Source organism: Pseudophryne corroboree, chromosome 9 (genome assembly GCF_028390025.1).
Source record: "Pseudophryne corroboree isolate aPseCor3 chromosome 9, aPseCor3.hap2, whole genome shotgun sequence".
NCBI classification, from domain to species: domain Eukaryota; kingdom Metazoa; phylum Chordata; class Amphibia; order Anura; family Myobatrachidae; genus Pseudophryne; species Pseudophryne corroboree.
In genome coordinates this window covers 84,730,515-84,749,108 of record NC_086452.1, presented here as the reverse complement: position 1 = coordinate 84,749,108, position 18,594 = coordinate 84,730,515, and the positions used below count along the sequence as shown (strand labels likewise).

The 18,594-nt window shown below is 46.0% G+C and overlaps 1 protein-coding gene across 1 annotated transcript in view; it reads right to left on the bottom strand.

Annotated features, from left to right (window-relative positions):
* Positions 1–18,594, bottom strand: part of AGBL4 (AGBL carboxypeptidase 4) — a 669,979-nt gene that overhangs the window by 50,679 nt on the left and 600,706 nt on the right. The window contains exon 7 of the mRNA XM_063941485.1: positions 11,926–12,022. Coding sequence (XP_063797555.1) covers positions 11,926–12,022 — 97 coding nt within the window. The remainder of the gene's footprint in view (positions 1–11,925; positions 12,023–18,594) is intronic.

Genomic DNA, 18,594 nt, shown 5'->3' with positions numbered 1-18,594 from the left:
TCTCCGGGATGGAAGTTAGCTGGTTGGGCAAAGTCCCTTAGAGTCTTAGAGGTACTAACTGGAACTGGTGATTCTGAACTGGGTTCTAGTGGGGAGGTAATCTCTCCAGGATGAAAGTGTGCTTGCTGGATAAAGTTCCTTCGCATGAAGGGTGCAATACTCAAGGAAGAAGTAATTGAAGAAGAAGGTCTGGAGGATGATACCGAAGATCCGTACCGGACCGCTCCAGGGTAGGTGTAGAAGCCGGTATACCGTGATCCGTGGCAGGATCAGATACTCGCGGGCTAAAGCGATGGCAGAGGCGACTTTATGAAGCGGTGGGATGGTGACGACAGTCAGATTTACACAGAACAGTCACAGGGTCAGGAGTGCGGACACACTGGTAGACACTTGAGAAACGGAGCTGTAGATATACAACAGGAACCAGGTTCTAAGAGCACACTCAGAGAACCAGGTTCTAAGAGCACCAGCATGCAGCCTAGCTGCAATAGATGTTGCACGGACATCAGAATGTCCCAAACTGCTCCCAAAAATTCCCTGCTCCTCCCTGGGTTTGGCCACAGTGGAATTACCTGGAGCAGGGCCCTGATTGGTTCTGTTGGTCATGTGACCAGAATCAAGATGGCGGCGCCACACTGTGCGCTCACTCTGCTGCCTGCTGGTCTCCTGTGTGCCGGACCTCCCACCGCCCGCTAGCCACCCATTCCCACAGCCCGCCTCCACCTGCAGCAGCGTCGGCTAAGTCCAGAGCGCACGGACAGGTAAGTCCCGGCTCCCAGCAGCCACCAGCCTGCTGCCAGTGACAACTATTATGGAATTTATATTGTTAGGCAGCCATTTGCAATTCTAGAGTTGGCAAACTGGACAACATGGAGCAGAGGGAGGAATTGGAATGCGTGTGGGAAAAATAGGGTCGGGATTATGGATTGGGCAAGAAAATGGCACAGGCGAGTGCAATGGGAAAAGGATAGGGCAATGAGGAAGAAGGGAAGCGGGTGGAGAGAAAGGGCTGGGAACCACATGGGGCAGAATAACAGTGGTGTGTTTAAGTATTATAAAACCATGCTGTATTAATCTCCAACTTGCATGGAGCGGACCTCCCACTATTATACAACATACTTTACTCTTCAGAGTATATTTTTCCTGTAGGCATTTTAAAATGTGCAGCCGCAATTAAAGCAAAATTCTGCAGGAAAGTAGAGCAAAATCAGCTGTGTTCTGCAGGGTGGAGGAGTAAAGCTGGCAAACACTGAATTTACAGAAATATTTAGCCTGTGTTCCTATTCTACCTGCCAGAACATACAGTAACTAGTTCTGTATTTCCAATGACAAACAGCGGGAGGTTCAGTACAGAGGAGTACAGAGGAGCCGCAAAGTCCGTGGGCAGTGAATAGTGATGATTCTCATCTGCCGGATCTCTTTGTATTCATGTTTTATCATCACAAATATTCTGCCACCCTCAGTCACGGAACACACCATGCCCTGCAGCTACTGTGAACTGTTTTGTGGACACAATTGTTGTTGAAACTCAAGAGAAACAGTTTGATTTGAAATCCCTCTGATGTGATTTGAAAAAAGCAAAATGTGCTACAGAAAAGCTGAAACCCAACATTCACATGTGTGAGGCTCCACAGTCTGTTATTAGGTAGCACAAGAATAGAGGGTTCTAGCAGAAAAGGAAAACAGACACCTTTTTACCTCCAAAAAATGTGTTTTAGAGCAGAGGTTGTTGATAAGGCAACCAAGCTAAGGATATCCAGCAGGATGTATGGGTATGGTAGAATATATAATATATCCATGGAGCCATAGGCGTGCGCAGGACATTTTATTAGGGGGTGCACGAATAGAAGGGAGTGTTTAGCACCGCCTATTGGGCATGTCTAACACCACCTAATGGGCGTGTCTAGCACCACCTATGAGGCGTGTTACAACCACATATTGGCACTCAATGCAAACTAAATAATATAGAGAATTGATGCACAGATATTATATATATATATATATATATATATATATATATACATAGATATATAAAATCTGTTTAATATATGTTCAATTTGTATATTTTATTACCATAGATTATATCCTAATCTCTCGAAATATATATTGATATTGAATTTTAACTTGTCCTCCTCCAAGAGGAACGCTGTATTCTGTGGCGTTGGCACATAATGAGGAGAGAGAGAGCGTGGGTGGGAGCATAAGCGGGCATGCACACGGCATGACATCATCACGACACATCCCACAGGTTAGAGGAACTGGGAGTAGGATTACGTCAGTGATACTGCACCATACAAATGAATGACAGCCAGACAGAGCGGTGGGGGTGGCGGGCGCAATGGGCGGGAGGACAGAAATTAGCACACTCGGCGATCGCTGATACTGCAGCAGCAGGTGTGTGTGAGGGGGTTACAGACATTAGGGGGTGCCTGTGCGCACCAGGCACCCCCCCCTGCGCACACCTGTGCATGGAGCCACACAAGTGGGTGTAGTGCGAACCTGCTGACAGTCTGGTGTTGACGTTCTGAATGTTGACATTTCATACTACACCGTTTATTACCTAGCACTATCATTAGGTTTATCCCTAAAGATTAAAATATGAGTTTTCAATTTGTCATGCCGGGTGTCTGTCCGGTCGGCTGCTCCGACCCGCCGGGAGTGGAGTGGAAACCAGTTGCGGCTGCTACATTGTAGCTCTTCGTATACAGATTCAGAGACAGATAATCATATATCAAATGTGTCATAGTGTTATTTATCAAATTAATCAGTCTCTTCACATTGTGTTGCGACTAAGAAACACTGTTCACAAAAAACAGTTAAAAGAAACCCAATGCTCAACAATTCTCAAGCGACTTAGCGTGCCAAGAGGGGCTGTTTGGCGTGACTGCGGAAAAGATGTATGAGAACACATCTGTAGCTAATAAAAGCTTACAAGGGGAAATAAAAATTTTTTATTACACCTACAGGGATACAATGGGGGTCATTCTGACCCGTTCGCTCACTGCTGTTTTTCGCAGCCGAGCGAACGGGTCTTTACTGCGCATGCCAGACGGCCGAAGGCTGTTGCAGGTCTGCGATCGCCTCTGCCTGATTGACAGGCAGAGGCGATCGCTGGGCAGGAGGGGGTGGAACGGCGGTGTTTGGCATCCGTTTCGTAGGCACGGTCCGGCCAATGCAGGCGTGGCTGGACCGAACGGGGGGCGGGCCACAGCGGCTGCGCAGGCCGGGAGCTATTCCTAAAGTGCAAAGGCATCGCTGCTGTGCGATGCCTTTGCACTTCTGCGGGAACTGACATGCGGGGCAGACTAGCCCTGTGCTGGGCGTCCCCCCGCATGTCAGGGAAGATGAACGTAGCTGTTCTAAATTTAGCACAGCTACGATCAACTCGGAATGACCCCCAATAACACTTATTCTGAGTGCCCGGGTGACTCAAGAATTTTGTTGAGCACTCCTAAAATTCCTAGATAATAGAGCAGCCTCCTAGTTGCCGCTCACTTCCCCAGCAAAGTGGGTTGTCCTGGGGCTTGATGGCGCAAATTGCGTAATTACCACTTTCTTTGCCATGCTCCTAATTGCTGCATTCCACAGCGGAGAGGCAGGACTGCAATGGTGAAAATTCACCAGTCCATCCAGATTTCCCGGACAGAACAGTTTAAAAGTAGGTACAGATGTGTCCTCTTACATCTAAGCTCCACATGCTACAAGTCGCGTTACACATCACACGTGAGTGCCGCGTATCTCGGTAGCGACGAGTGGGGTTTTTTTGCGTTTTTTTTTCTGTAGTATGCACAAGCAGCTTCTGCTGATTAAAATTATATACAGCATGACTATATTCTGTGTGTGACTGCGACTGTATTTGCATACAAAATTCTATGCTACAGTGTTGTCCTGGAACACACTGTAACGTGGCATTTCAGATGCAGATACAGCTGCAATTACACACAGCGTATAGGCATGCCGTACATCATTTTACTCAGCAGAAGCTGCTTATGCATGCTATTACATTACTCTGCGTCTAAGGCACATCTTCACGGAAAAAAAGCAAAAAAAGATGCTTGGTGCTACTGAGTCCCACCACAGCATGGCGCAACGTAAAGGGCTGTTTAGCGTGACTGCAGCAAGGATGTAAAAAGAACACATCTATATATAACAATATCTGAAGAGAAGGGTCGTTAAATGCAGATATACGCTATAAAGAAGGAATACTTGACAGAAACCCAGTGCAAGTTAATGGTCCCTACACTCCTGGACTTTCTAAATCTTGAGCATGCAGAGGAAGCAAAAGGGGGGGAAAAGCAGGCACTACCCAGACTTAGGGCCTAATTCAGCATGAGTTGTAGTTGTGCGACTATTCGCACAACTACAATTCGTTACACTAACATGCGGTGGCTAAGCATGATAAGGGTAGCCCGCTAGCTGCATAGGCCAATGGTGAGCTGCAATGTTTCGGGTCACAGCGGCTGCATGTGACGTCACACAGCTGCAGTGGCCCGCCCCACAAATGGTGCGGACACGCCTCCTATGGACTGCGGCCCTGGAACGGCACGTCGACGCCTACAAAAGGCTGCGTCAACACCCCGCCCCTGTCGGGACTTGGACTGCGATCGCATGCAAACACAGTTTAAGTATTTGAAAGTGTGCAAATCGGTGTGTGCGCAAAAGTGCTAAAATTGCCAAATAGCAATTTCAGGACTTTTGCGATCTATTCTGAATCGGGCCCTTAGACTTGGTGGGGGGGCCCGAGTCAGCTGCTAATGGCAAATAGTATCATGCTCTGTCTTCCACTGTGTCTGGTCCGTAATGTAGGAAAGAATAGCAGGAAATGTATCCTATAAGCTAGTTCTACATTCTGAGCACTCACTGTAGTCAGTGGGAAATTAGGTCAAGCGAGAGAGCGTTATTTCTTAAAGTTGGATGATACTTTGGATCATAGGCAGGGCCGTGGTAGCTCTGTGGCTGAAGACATACTTACCTGTCCCCACTGTAATGATGCCTAGTGATAGCAGTGTGGCCTGAAGACGGCAGGTAGAGATGGTTGCACTGTAGACCAACAGCTCTGTGTCCTACCTCCAACATAATCTTTTAAATATATAACAGTTAAAACTTTGTGAAAGCAGTGGGAAGTTACAAGGTGGTATGGAGGAGCCTAAACCCCACCTAAGGACAAGGTCATTATGGAGATCACAATAACGTCTAAATTTAGCTGCTGAACTCAGTGCTGGCCTGTTTCTAATCACACACATGTCCTATGCGGCCACATTCTGAATGTGAACGGACTGCAGAATACTAATGCGAATGTACGCAGGGCCTAGTGTGTAAGCATTGCATGACAACACTTTTCAGTAGGTGAGAAGCAGGCATCAGTACTGTATACCGACCTCAAGTTAGGTGCAGGCGATCAGCCTGAATTTGGCTTCCAGAATGCATATGCATAACTCAGAATAGTAAGTAACTCTGGCTACACTCCCATGGCACAGCCCAACATGGTTCTCTTGCGTGTGTTCTCATTGTTGCCGCCCAGAAATGCCCATTTATCGGCAGCAGAGAAGTGGCTGAGATATGTCCCACTCTAAATCATGCATACATTCGCAATGATGCATGCGTATGCAGAGTGAGGTGCATGTACAGTATGTGAAAAACCACTAGATGTTGCCATTCAGACTTGCCATGTGTTCATCCGTCATGTTCGTCAGCTGTCATATCTTCCGTAAGTCCAGGTAATCTACCACAACTGTTCCTCTACCGGTGATCTCTGCAGCCTCTTCGGTGGTAGCAGGCTGTTGTAACTTTAGACCTGACTACATGACCACAATAGCTCTAAAGCACAATGCAACCAGTTACCAGTACGATACATGCATGGCAAAGAAGGACAGTGCGAGGTGGAGATGTGACGCACAAACTGGTCTCTCTAAAAATCTTATGATCATCGAAATCTGGTATCTAGTGGAGAATGCTTACCAGTGTTTTGTGTGTAACATTGACTGTGAGATAGATCTCTAGGGGTTTTAATCATTATTAGACACCCTAGGTGGATTTTTTTAATTGATCCTTGCAAACACTCATGACACGTATAGGAAAGAGAAATGTATCTGCACACTTAAGGTCCAATGGACTAATTAGATCTTATCCAACATTTGGACCCCATTAAGGAAATTCTAAATCTAATACTAGATCTAACTGTGTGGGGGTGCAGCCCGATTGCAACTTTAACTCAATACAAAAAAAGGGGGGGAGAACCAAAAAGTAGTTGCCTAGTTGGGCGCACAAGTGAAATTTGTACTGTATTACTATATAAAACTTAGTTTTATTGCTTATGCCTTCTAAAATATCCCATTTCTCTAGGGATTACACAGTAAAACATAGCGGTTAAATACTTAGACACATACAGACAAATAGGTGAAAAGAAATAGATATGTGTGAGTAGATTTAAAAAGCGGTACTTCCACTTATTACTCCAACGAGGTGTAGAAATAAAGATATTTATGGAGCCACTGAGAATCTGAAATATGTTAGCGACCAGATCCCCCAGTTCTATTGGACTCTTGTCACACAGAAAGCCAGTGATCCCAATTCAAAAATTACCATTCTTACTTTGCATTTGTAAAATGTTACAGGGTTGAAATATGTATATATATGTGGCAACCTGATGTTATAAACACGCATGACACACATGCTCAGTTGGGTCTTAATGTGATTCTTCCATGACCAACAAATGTGCTCATCTTTTTTTCCAAAGTAAATTCGGCTGCTCCACAAAACAAAGGATAATTGTGTGTTCACATTTCACTAGGCGCAGAATCTATTTCTTATACACTTTTTCTCTGTGCCTTCCAAGAGGGGGAGATCAAGGTAGGGGGTTGTGAGGGCAGGACCATGAGGAACAACAGAACCTAGAAAACCACCACAGCCCCAAGGCAATGCCAAATTTTGGAACTTGACCCAAAGACATCTCTAGATCAACTCGAACATTTATTTTTACGTTGTAAATAAGATACTTTTGTCTTTCATTATTAATGCTGTGCTAAGGAAATATGTCAGCGCCATATTGCTAGCATAATGTAATCTAGTTCATAAACATGTATTTCTGTGCAGCGACAGGCAAGGCCTGACCTTACTATAATTGGTTATCTGGAGCTGCAAGCAGAGCGACCCTAGTGTTAAGCAGAATTATCAGGATAATTAGCAATTCGGCGAGAATAGTAAGTTATCATACTGTGAACTCTGCATGTTATTAGAGAACTGGCAAAACATGTTTCTCAGGCTTCATGTGTAAAACCAGAAAATAATAAGTTCTAGACATCAAACAGGATTGCTGTATTGGGGAACCACAAGGCTTTAATGTTTGACTTAGGTACAGGTTTCTTTTTTTATATGTAGAAACACCGTGCAATCATACACATAGCTATGTCTTGGTGGGAGCAGCCATATTGAGAAGTGCTCTAGTTCACATGTCAATACAAAAAGGGGCTTTGTTGTGCTTGCCCCCCTGCCAGCATTCTACTGCTTGGGATGCCGATGTCGGGATCTTGACGTTCAGTATCTCGGGCGGTGGTATATCATACCGAACCCAATAAGGCAAGGTTGACTGTATGGAACAGGTCAAGCCAGAGGAACATCACTTTTATTTTCATCAGTGTCAGATTTGACTTAACCACAAGCAAGTCATTGCTGGATATACAGCAACTCACTATGCATATTTCTGCAATTATTAAATACCAACTAGGGGAGTATTCATTTCTGGGAAAAGGGAGTGAATTGACATTGCCATTACGTTAAAACGCTGAGAACGGCAGCCCTTGCAAACTTCGCCCAGCCGATTCCACCCTGATTCATTCAAAAGTGTTTGCCTTATGAGGTAGCAAACATTTTTGAGCGAGATCCCGCTGCCGTAAAACATGGCGGCTGCTGCGACCGGTTGAATGTATTCACCCTTATTAAAAGTAAAATAAAAAATATCCTGCAGTACCACCCATGACTACTGTGCAGCAGTACAGTGACATTTCAGTTAATCCATATATTTTTTTGCACAATATTGTTTGTAAACTATACTAGGGTAGGATTCATATACTACTATACTTGTTTGCATGATTGTATGCATGCTAAGCATGTAGCAAAACATGATGTGGCATTTGACAAACGTAAACAAGTGTCCATAATTAAAGGTGAAGTGAACGGGATTTCCTGGGTCATACTTGCCAACTTTTCAGAGCTCCCCTCTTGAAGATGAGGAAGGAATTTCTATGAAGTTGATGTATTCGAGTGATGAACCACCCATTACACTGATTTCTTTAGACAATGGGCAGTACGTGAAAGCCTGCAGTGTGCAAGCAGTTTGGGAATTCCAGCGATTCTGCCTGTATTTTTAAAGAGGCAATCATTTACAATGCAAAACTGACCTGCTTTTGCCGTGCAAATTATTGGCGCTTTAAAAATACACAGAAATTCCCGATCAACCTGCACCTCGTAGGCTATTACATATTGCCCCAAATCTTGGTTTGGAATGTCATCATGGAGTTTGTAAGACTTTCTTGGGCGTAGAGGAGATAATCCAATGTTTCATCAGTCTGATATGAGTCGGCAAGTACTGTACCTGTAGGCAGTATAAAGCCTGAACCTACAAGGTGCTCTTATGTTAAGCAGCATAATAATAATGATGATGATAATAAATTTTTTATTATATAGCACTTTTCTTCTGATAAGACAGAGGGGCAGATGTATTAACCTGGAAAAGGCATAAGGAAGTGATAAACCAGTGATATGGGCGAGGTGATAAAGGCACCAGCCAATCAGCTCCAATATGTAAATTAACAGTTAGGATCTGATTGGCTGCTGCCTTTATCACCTTGCACATATCACTTGGTTTATCACTTCCTTATGCCTTCTCCAGGTTAATACATCTGCCCCTCAAAGTGCTTTACATTTGCCTTTACAGCACAAAACACCGTACAAAGCAAACTTAACAGTAGATATTATTGAAAATACTTGGGTAAATAGGTAAGTAAGTCTTCAGTCTGTTTTTGAAGGATATTAGAATGGGGGCTTCTCAAACTGTGCGGGAAGAGTGCTTCACAGAGTTGGAGCCACAAAGCTGAAAGCTCGACCCCCATATGAATTGGGATACGGTCATTAAGTTGACATAGAAAAAGGTCGACATGCGTGTTTTTTTTTATCGTTTTTTTTTTACTTTTTCATACTTTACGATCCACATGGACTACGAATGGGAATGGCGAGCCATGCAAGGGGACTCGGTGCACTAATTGGGGCCGTATGGGCCGCAGTGCGCACACGCGAAGTACTTTCTCACAAAAGTATGCAGTTTTACACAAGGTCTTGCGGCGCTTTTCAGTCGCACTGCTGATCGGTGAGTGATTGACAGGAAAGAGACGTTTCTGGGAGGTAACTGGCCGTTTTCCGGGAGTGTGCTAAAAAACGCAGGCGTGTCAGGTCAAAACGCAGGTGTGCCTGGGGAAACGTGGGAGTGGCTGGCCGAACGCAGGACATGTTTGTGACGTCAAAGCAGGAACCAAACTGTCTGCAGTGATCGCAAGGTCTGGAGCTACTCAGAAACTGCTCAAAAATATTTACGAGCAGTTCTGCTATCCTTTCGCTCGCACTTCTGTTAAGCTAAGATACACTCCCAGAGGGCGGTGGCTTAGCGTTTGCATTGCTGCTAAAAGCAGCTAGCGAGCGATCAACTCAGAATGAGGGCCTATATACCATCACCCAAGGCTGGTGAATTACGTGTACACAACAAAATATTAATAGTTATTTAATTACTGGTAGTATACATTGACTTATTTTATATTCATTGTATATGAATCACGATGGAGGTTGATTCATTGCTGCTCTGCATCTAGGGGTGTTGGGAACAGGTAGACCAGCAAAAATAATTTTGAGGCAAAATTTGTTGGTTGAGGCATGGCATATATGAGTAGTATAAATTGTGCTCTATAGGCAAGCAAACGATTGGGACATATGCAAATTCCCCATCAAGAATAGAAAACCTGAATAGTTGGTTGATAAAAACATGCACTTGTATATCTACCCTCCCTAGTAAGATGGACAACTAGACTTGCTTACCTCTTGTGATTTCAACAATCTCTTCAAGGCTGACCTCCCTCGTCAATTATCCCTTACCTGAACCTTGGTCAGTAGCACTGTGGATATGCTAGATACCGGGCTGCACAGTTGGTGTATTGGTTAGCGTTGCTGCCTCATAGCACTGAGGCCAGGGATTTGATTTTTATTCCATGCTTGTGTAAATTTCTTCTGGGTTCTCTATTTTACTCCCACAATCCAAAAATAAACCCTAGTGTATGTGTGTCCATCTGATAGGGAATATAGATTGTAAGCTCCACTGGGGCAGGGACTGATGTGAATGGCTGGAATATTCTCTGTAAAGCGCTGCGGAATGTGTGCACTATATAAATAACTGATAATAATCTCACCTGGGATGTCATCTTTTGTGGCTGCAGTACGCTGGCCTAGTCTGTTACTTCATGCCCCTCTGGGCTTACTCTCCACATACCTTGGCCCAATCCACTGGCCTCTGGTCCCAAAGTAGGTAAATCCATTATTTCCCTTGGCACAGTGACATTCTGTTACACCGCCTAGTAATGCTCTGCAGCGTGACTTGTTGTTGCTGTAGGATGACCTCTGCTGGCTTTCCCTACAGCCCCGTGATGCCACAAACTCTCTTAAATTAACGGCTTGTGCTGCCAATATGACCCCAGACAAGCTTACTGTTCCAAGGTTGAAATGTCTTTATATTCTTGTGTCTACAAATACGTTCGCCCACATATGGCTATAAACATTTGCAATTTCAGGCAGTCCAGTAAATACAATAACCCATCTATGACCTCTTTCATGTTCACAAACTTCTAATAATCTGAATTATTTTTTTAGTCAGTGATAATTGACTAGAAATGCCAAAAGAGTAGCTTGCGCAGCTGTCCAGGAATAAGACTCAGCGCATGTAATAGGGTCAGGCAGAGTAATGTGCCCTCTATCAGTGTAAAGGACAGAGAGGGCAGAGAACGCTAGTTGCACATGAGGCTGTGATTTTCTATTCAGTGCCACTGTTCATTACTCTGGTCCTGTATTGCGAGCTTAGCCTCTGCACGCCTGAGCGGTCACCCTCTTCATTTCGGGTCTCATTTCCTCCCAAGTCATCCATTGAAGCAACAGTACAAATAAAAGGAAATATACAGTAACGTGTTTCCTACTGGAAAGCTAAGGATCGGTAGCTCATGATCTTGGTAAAACATGAAGGTAATTTATTTAAAAAACAAATGTAATTACTTTCTTATTGCTTGCTGCATTCACTAAAGGTTTATGATGTGTCCAGCTCAGGGTTGCATGGGCCAACCAGGGTACAGGGGAAATCCCTGCTGGGCCTGCTGCCTGTGCGCGCCACATGGTGTCAGAATCTGGAACTATACAGTGTTACTCTGGTGGAGCAGGACCACAGATAAACATAGGTGCTTTTTTTGCTTCTCTACACCAAGATTCGGTTAGCCATCTGTGGTAGAAGGCCACACACCCATCTGGTGGATGACCTTAAGCTTGGGCCCACTACTGCATTCCCCCAGAAGGCCCTTCATACATTAGTACAATACTAGCCTGGTTCTACAGTCTTTAAATTACAGTATGACCTACAGAAACTCATCCAGAAAGTACTTGTTGTGTTAGAGTGTTAGGACAGAGATGTAGATAATTATGTAGACAAAATATTACTAGCAAAAGTGTGAGCTCCCCATAAATGTTCTGTAAGCCAGTCCATCAAGCCTAGGAAATAGTTCTAAATTCATCAACAAATGCATTCAACAGCTGTGTTAATCTGAGTGAATTAAAAGGTCACATAAAACAAATACTTCTCATTTAATATTTCAACTGTTGTCATACAAGAAAACATCCTCTACTTACCATGCCTGTGATGTAGGAGCTGCGAGTTCCGTCATTCTGCGGTCCAGTTGGTAGTAATCCATAAATGTGCGTGCTACGTTCTTTCCAAGCTTCATATCTGATGTCTTTATTCAAGGAACAATTGTTAAACATAATACGTTTTCAATTTACAAACAGAATATATGACCCAACGTGGGGTTATTATTATTTAGTGTAGGACCACCTGAGCAGAGGACCCTTGACTTGACAGGTGCCTTATTATGTTTACAAATGTATGTAACTGAGGGGGTAATTCAGAGTTGATCGCAGCAGCAAATTTGTTAGCAGATGGGCAAAACCATGTGCACTGCAGGGGGGGGCAGATGTAACATGTGCTGAGAGAGTTAGATTTGGGTGGGGTGTGTTCAAATTGAAATCTAAATTGCAGTGTAAAAATAAAGCAGCCAGTATTTCTCTAACGTCCTAAGTGGATGCTGGGGACTCCGTAAGGACCATGGGGAATAGCGGCTCCGCAGGAGACTGGGCACATCTAAAGAAAGCTTTAGGACTAACTGGTGTGCACTGGCTCCTCCCCCTATGACCCTCCTCCAAGCCTCAGTTAGATTTCTGTGCCCGACGAGAAGGGTGCACATTAGGGGCTCTCCTGAGCTTCTTAGTGAAAGTTTTAGTTTAGGTTTGTTATTTTCAGTGAGACCTGCTGGCAACAGGCTCACTGCATCGAGGGACTAAGGGGAGAAGAAGCGAACTCACCTGCGTGCAGAGTGGATTGGGCTTCTTGGCTACTGGACATTAGCTCCAGAGGGACGATCACAGGCCCAGCCTGGATGGGTCCCGGAGCCGCGCCGCCGGCCCCCTTACAGAGCCAGAAGAGCGAAGAGGTCCGGAAAAATCGGCGGCAGAAGACGTTCCTGTCTTCAATAAGGTAGCGCACAGCACTGCAGCTGTGCGCCATTGCTCTCAGCACACTTCATACTCCGGTCACTGAGGGTGCAGGGCGCTGGGGGGGGCGCCCTGAGACGCAATAAAACATGATAAAAATACCTTACATGGCAAAAAATGCATCACATATAGCTCCTGGGCTATATGGATGCATTTAACCCCTGCCAGAATATACAGAAAAACGGGAGATAAGGCCGCCGAAAAGGGGGCGGAGCCTATCTTCTCAGCACACTGGCGCCATTTTCCCTCACAGCTCAGTTGGAGGGAAGCTCCCTGGCTCTTCCCTGCAGTCACTACACTACAGAAAGGGTTAAAAAAAGAGAGGGGGGCACTAATTAGGCGCAGTATTAAAACATACAGCAGCTATAAGGGGAAAAACACTTATATAAGGTTATCCCTGTATATATATATAGCGCTCTGGTGTGTGCTGGCATACTCTCCCTCTGTCTCCCCAAAGGGCTAGTGGGGCCCTGTCCTCTATCAGAGCATTCCCTGTGTGTGTGCTGTGTGTCGGTACGTTTGTGTCGACATGTATGAGGAGAAAAATGATGTGGAGACGGAGCAGAGTGTCTGTAACAGTGATGTCACCACCTAGGGGGTCGACACCTGAGTGGATGTACTGTTGAAAATTACGTGACAGTGTCAGCTCTGTATAAAAAAACAGTGGTTGACATGAGACAGCCGGCTACTCAGCTTGTGCCTGTCCAGACGTCTCATAGGCCGTCAGGGGCTCTAAAGCGCCCGTTACCTCAGATGGCAGATACAGACGCCGACACGGATACTGACTCCTGTGTCGACGGTGAAGAGACAACCGTGATTTCCAGTAGGGCCACACGTTACATGATTGAGACAATGGAAAATGTTTTATACATTTCTGATAATACGAGTACCACCAAAAAGGGGTATTATGTTCGGTGAGGGAAAAACTACCTGTAGTTTTCCTGAATCTGAGAAATAAAATGAGGTGTGTGATGATGCGTGGGTTTCCCCCCGATAACAATTGATAATTTCTTAAAAAGTATTGGCTGTATACCCTTTCCCGCCAGAGGTTAGGGTGTGTTGGGAAACACCCCCTAGGGGGGATAAGGCGCTCACACGCTTGTAAGAACAAGGGCTCTACCCTCTCATGAGATGGCCGCCCTTAAGGATCCTGCTGATAGAAAGCAGGAGGGTATCCAAAAATGTATTCACACACATACTGGTGTTATACTGCGACCAGCAATCGCCTCAGCCTGGAGGTGCAGTGCTGGGTTGGCATGGTCGGATTCCCTGACTGGAAATATTGATATCCTAGATAAGGATAGTATATTATTGCCTATAGAGCATTTAAAAGATGCATTTCTATATATGCATGATGCACAGCGGAATATTTGCCGACTGGCATCAAGTATAAGTGCGTTGTCCAATTCTACCAGTAAAATGGTCAGGTGATGCGGATTCCAAACGGTATTTGGAAGTATTGCCTTTGAAAGGGGACATTTGGGGTCGGTCTTTTAGACCTGGTGGCCACTGCAACAACTGGGAAATCCACGTTTGTACCCCAGGTCGCCTCTCAAAATAAGACGCCGTATTATCAGGCGCAGTCCTTTGTTGGCAAGCGGACAAAAGGTTCCTCTTTTCTGCTCGTGACAGAGGGAGAGGAAAAAGGCTGAAGAGATTACCCAGTTCCCAGGAACAGAAATCCTTTCCCGCCTCTGCAAAGCCCTCAGTATGACGCTAGGGCCTTACAAGCTCAGGCACGGTGGGGGCCCGTTCTCAATTAATTTCAGTGCGCAGTGGGCTCACTCGCAAGTAGACCCCTGGATCCTTCAGGTAATATCTCAAGGGTACATATTGAAATTCGAGACGTCTCCCCCTCGCCGTTTCCAAAAGTCGGCTTTACCGACGTCTCCCTCTGACAGGGAGGCAGTTTTGGAAGCCATTCACAAGCTGTATTCCCAGCAGGTGATAATCAAGGTACCCCTCCTGCAACAGGGAACGGGGTATTATTCCACACTATTGTGGTACCGAAGCCAGACGGCTCGGTGAGACCGATTCTAAATCTAAAATCTTTGAACACTTACATACAGAGGTTCAAATTCAAGATTGAGTCACTCAGAGCAGTGATTGCGAACCTGGAAGAAGGGGACTACATGATGTCTCGGGACATCAAGGATGCTTACCTTCATGTCAAAATTTACCCTTCTCACCAAGGGTACCTCAGGTTATGGTACAGAACTGTCACTATCAGTTCAGACGCTGCCGTAGGGATGGTCCACGGCACCCCGGGTCTTTACCAAGGTAATGGCCGAAATGATATCCCTTCGAAGGAAGGGAATTTTAGTTATCCCTTACTTGGACGATTCCCTGATAAGGGTAAGATCCAGGGAACAGTTGGAAGTCGGTGTAGCACTATCTCAGGTAGTGTTGCGGCAGCACGATTGGATTCTCAATATTCCAAAATCGCAGCTGGTTCCGACGACTTGTCTTCTGTTTCCTAGGGATGTTCCTGGACACAGTCCAGAAAAAAGGTGTTTCTCCCGGAAGAGAAAGCCAGGGAGTTATCCGAGCTAGTCAGGAACCTCCTAAAACCGAACCAAGTCTCAGTGCATCAATGCACAAGGGTTCTGGGTAAAAATGGTGGCTTCCTACGAAGCAATCCCATTCGTTAGATTCCACGCAAGAACTTTCCAGTGGAACCTACTGGACAAATGGTCCGGGTCGCATTTTCAGATGCATCAGCGGATAACCCTGTCACCAAGGACAAGGGTATCCATCCTGTGGTGGTTGCAGAGTGCTCATCTTCTAGAGGGCCACAGATTCGGCATTCAGGACTGGGTCCTGGTGACCACGGATGCCAGCCTGCGAGGCTGGGGAGCAGTCACACAGGGAAGGAATATCCAGGGCTTAGGGTCAAGCCTGGATACATCACTTCACATAAATATCCTGAAGCTAAGGGCCATTTACAATGCTCTAAGCTTAGCAAGACCTCTGCTTCAAGGTCAGCCGGTGTTGATCCAGTCGGACAACATCATGGCAGTCACCCACGTAAACAGACAGGGTGGCACAAGAAGCAGGAGGGCAATGGCAGAAGCTGCAGGGATTCTTCGCTGGGCGGAAAATCATGTGATAGCACTGTCAACAGTATTCATTCCGGGAGTGGACAACTGGGAAGCAGACTTCCTCAGCACGACCTCCACCCGGGAGAGTGGGGACTTCACCCAGAAGTCGTCCACATGATTAAAAAACTCGACAGGTATTGCGCCAGGTCAAGAGACCCTCAGGCAATAGTTGTAGACGCTCTGGTAACACCGTGGGTGTACCAGTCAGTGTATGTGTTCCCTCCTCTGCCTCTCATACCCAAGGTACTGAGATTGATAAGATGGAGAGGAGAAAGCACTATATTCGTGGCTCCGGATTGGCCAAGAAGGACTTGGTAACCGGAACTTCAAGAGATGCTCACGGAGGATCCGTGGCCTCTACCTCTAAGAAGGGACCTGCTCCAGCAAGGACCCTGTCTGTTCCAAGACTTACCGCGGCTGCGTTTGACGGCATGGCGGTTGAACGCCGGATCCTGAAGGAAAAAAGGCATTCCGGATGAAGTCATCCCTATCCTGATCAAAGCCAGGAAGGATGTAACCGCAAAAACATTATCACCGCAATTGGCGAAAATATGTTGCGTGGTGCGAGGCCAGTAAGGCCCGACGGAGGAAATTCAACTGGGTCGATTCCTACATTTCCTGAAAACAGGAGTGTCTATGGGCCTGAAATTGGGGTCCATTAAGGTTCAAATTTCGGCCCTGTCAATTTTCTTCCAAAAAGAACTAGCTTCAGTCCCTGAAGTTCAGACGTTTGTAAAACGGGTACTGCATATACAGCCTCTTTTTGTGCCTCCAGTGGCACTTTGGGATCTCAATGTAGTTTTGGGTTCCAAAAGTCACATTGGTTTGAACCACTTAAATCTGTGGAGTTAAAATATCTCACATGGAAAGTGGTCATGCTGTTGGCCCTGGCCTGGGCCAGGCGCGTGTCAGAATTGGCGGCTTTATCCTGAAAAAGCCCTTATCTGATTTTCCATTCGGACAGGGCGGAATTGAGGACTCGTCCTCAGTTTCTCCCCAAGGTGGTTTCAGCGTCTCACCTGAACCAACCTATTGGTGGTGCCTGCGGCTACTAGGGACTTGGAGGCCTCCAAGTTGCTAGACGTTGTCAGTGCCCTGAAAATATATGTTTCCAGGACGGCTGGAGTCAGGAAATCTGACTCGCTGTTTATCCTGTGTGCACCCAACAAGCTGGGTGCTCCTGCTTCTAAGCAGACTATTGCTCGTTGGATTTGTAGTACAATTCAGCTTGCACATTCTGTGGCAGGCCTGCCACAGCCAAAAATCTGTAAATGCCCACTCCACAAGGAAGGTGGGCTCATCTTGGGCGGCTGCACGAGGGGTCTCGGCTTTATAACTTTGCCGAGCAGCTACTTGGTCAGGAGCAAATACGTTTGTAAAATTCTACAAAATTGATATCCTGGCTGAGGAGGACCTGGAGTTCTCTCATTTGGTGCTGCAGAGTCATCCGCACTCTCCCGCCCGTTTGGGAGCTTTGGTATAATCCCCATGGTCCTTACGGAGTCCCCAGCATCCACTTCGGACGTTAGAGAAAATAAGAATTTACTTACCGATAATTCTATTTCTCATAGTCCGTAGTGGATGCTGGGCGCCCATCCCAAGTGCGGATTGTCTGCAATACTTGTACATAGTTATTGTTACAAAAATCGGGTTATTATTGTTGTGAGCCATCTTTCAGAGGCTCCTCTGTTATCATGCTGTTAACTGGGTTCAGATCACAGGTTATACGGTGTGATTGGTGTGGCTGGTATGAGTCTTACCCGGGATTCAAAATCCTTCCTTATTGTGTACGCTCGTCCGGGCACAGTATCCTAACTGAGGCTTGGAGGAGGGTCATAGGGGGAGGAGCCAGTGCACACCAGTTAGTCCTAAAGCTTTCTTTAGATGTGCCCAGTCTCCTGCGGAGCTGCTATTCCCCATGGTCCTTACGGAGTCCCCAGCATCCACTACGGACTATGAGAAATAGAATTATCGGTAAGTAAATTCTTATTTTACCCTGCACAGAAACAATAACCCACCCAAATCTAACTCTCTCTGCAAATGTTATATCTGCCACACCTGCAGTGCACATGGTTTTGCCCATCTGCTAACAGATTTGGTGCTACGATCGTGGGGGTCATTCCGAGTTGATCATATCTGTGCAAAATTTAGCACAGCTACGATCATCTTCCCAGACATGCGAGCCGCTGCGGCCCGACCCCCACACGGGCCGGCCATGCCTGTGTTAAAGTCGAAAAATATTGTAATGCATATGCCTTGTACTAACCCCATGCACATGCCCGCTGCTCGTGCACTCAGTCCTCCGTGCGTGCACATATCCGCAATTTGCGTAGGATCGCTCCGGCGATCATGCACGTGATATGGGTATTTACGGCGGAGTTTGTGAGCGCGTAGAGGGTTATTAGAACATTACATATTTCTCTAACGTCCTAGTGGATGCTGGGGACTCCGTAAGGACCATGGGGAATAGACGGGCTCCGCAGGAGACTGGGCACTCTAAAGAAAGATTAGGTACTATCTGGTGTGCACTGGCTCCTCCCTCTATGCCCCTCCTCCAGACCTCAGTTAGAATCTGTGCCCGGCCAGAGGTGGGTGCTCCTAGTGGGCTCTCCTGAGCCTGCTAGTAAAAGAAAGTATTTGTTAGGTTTTT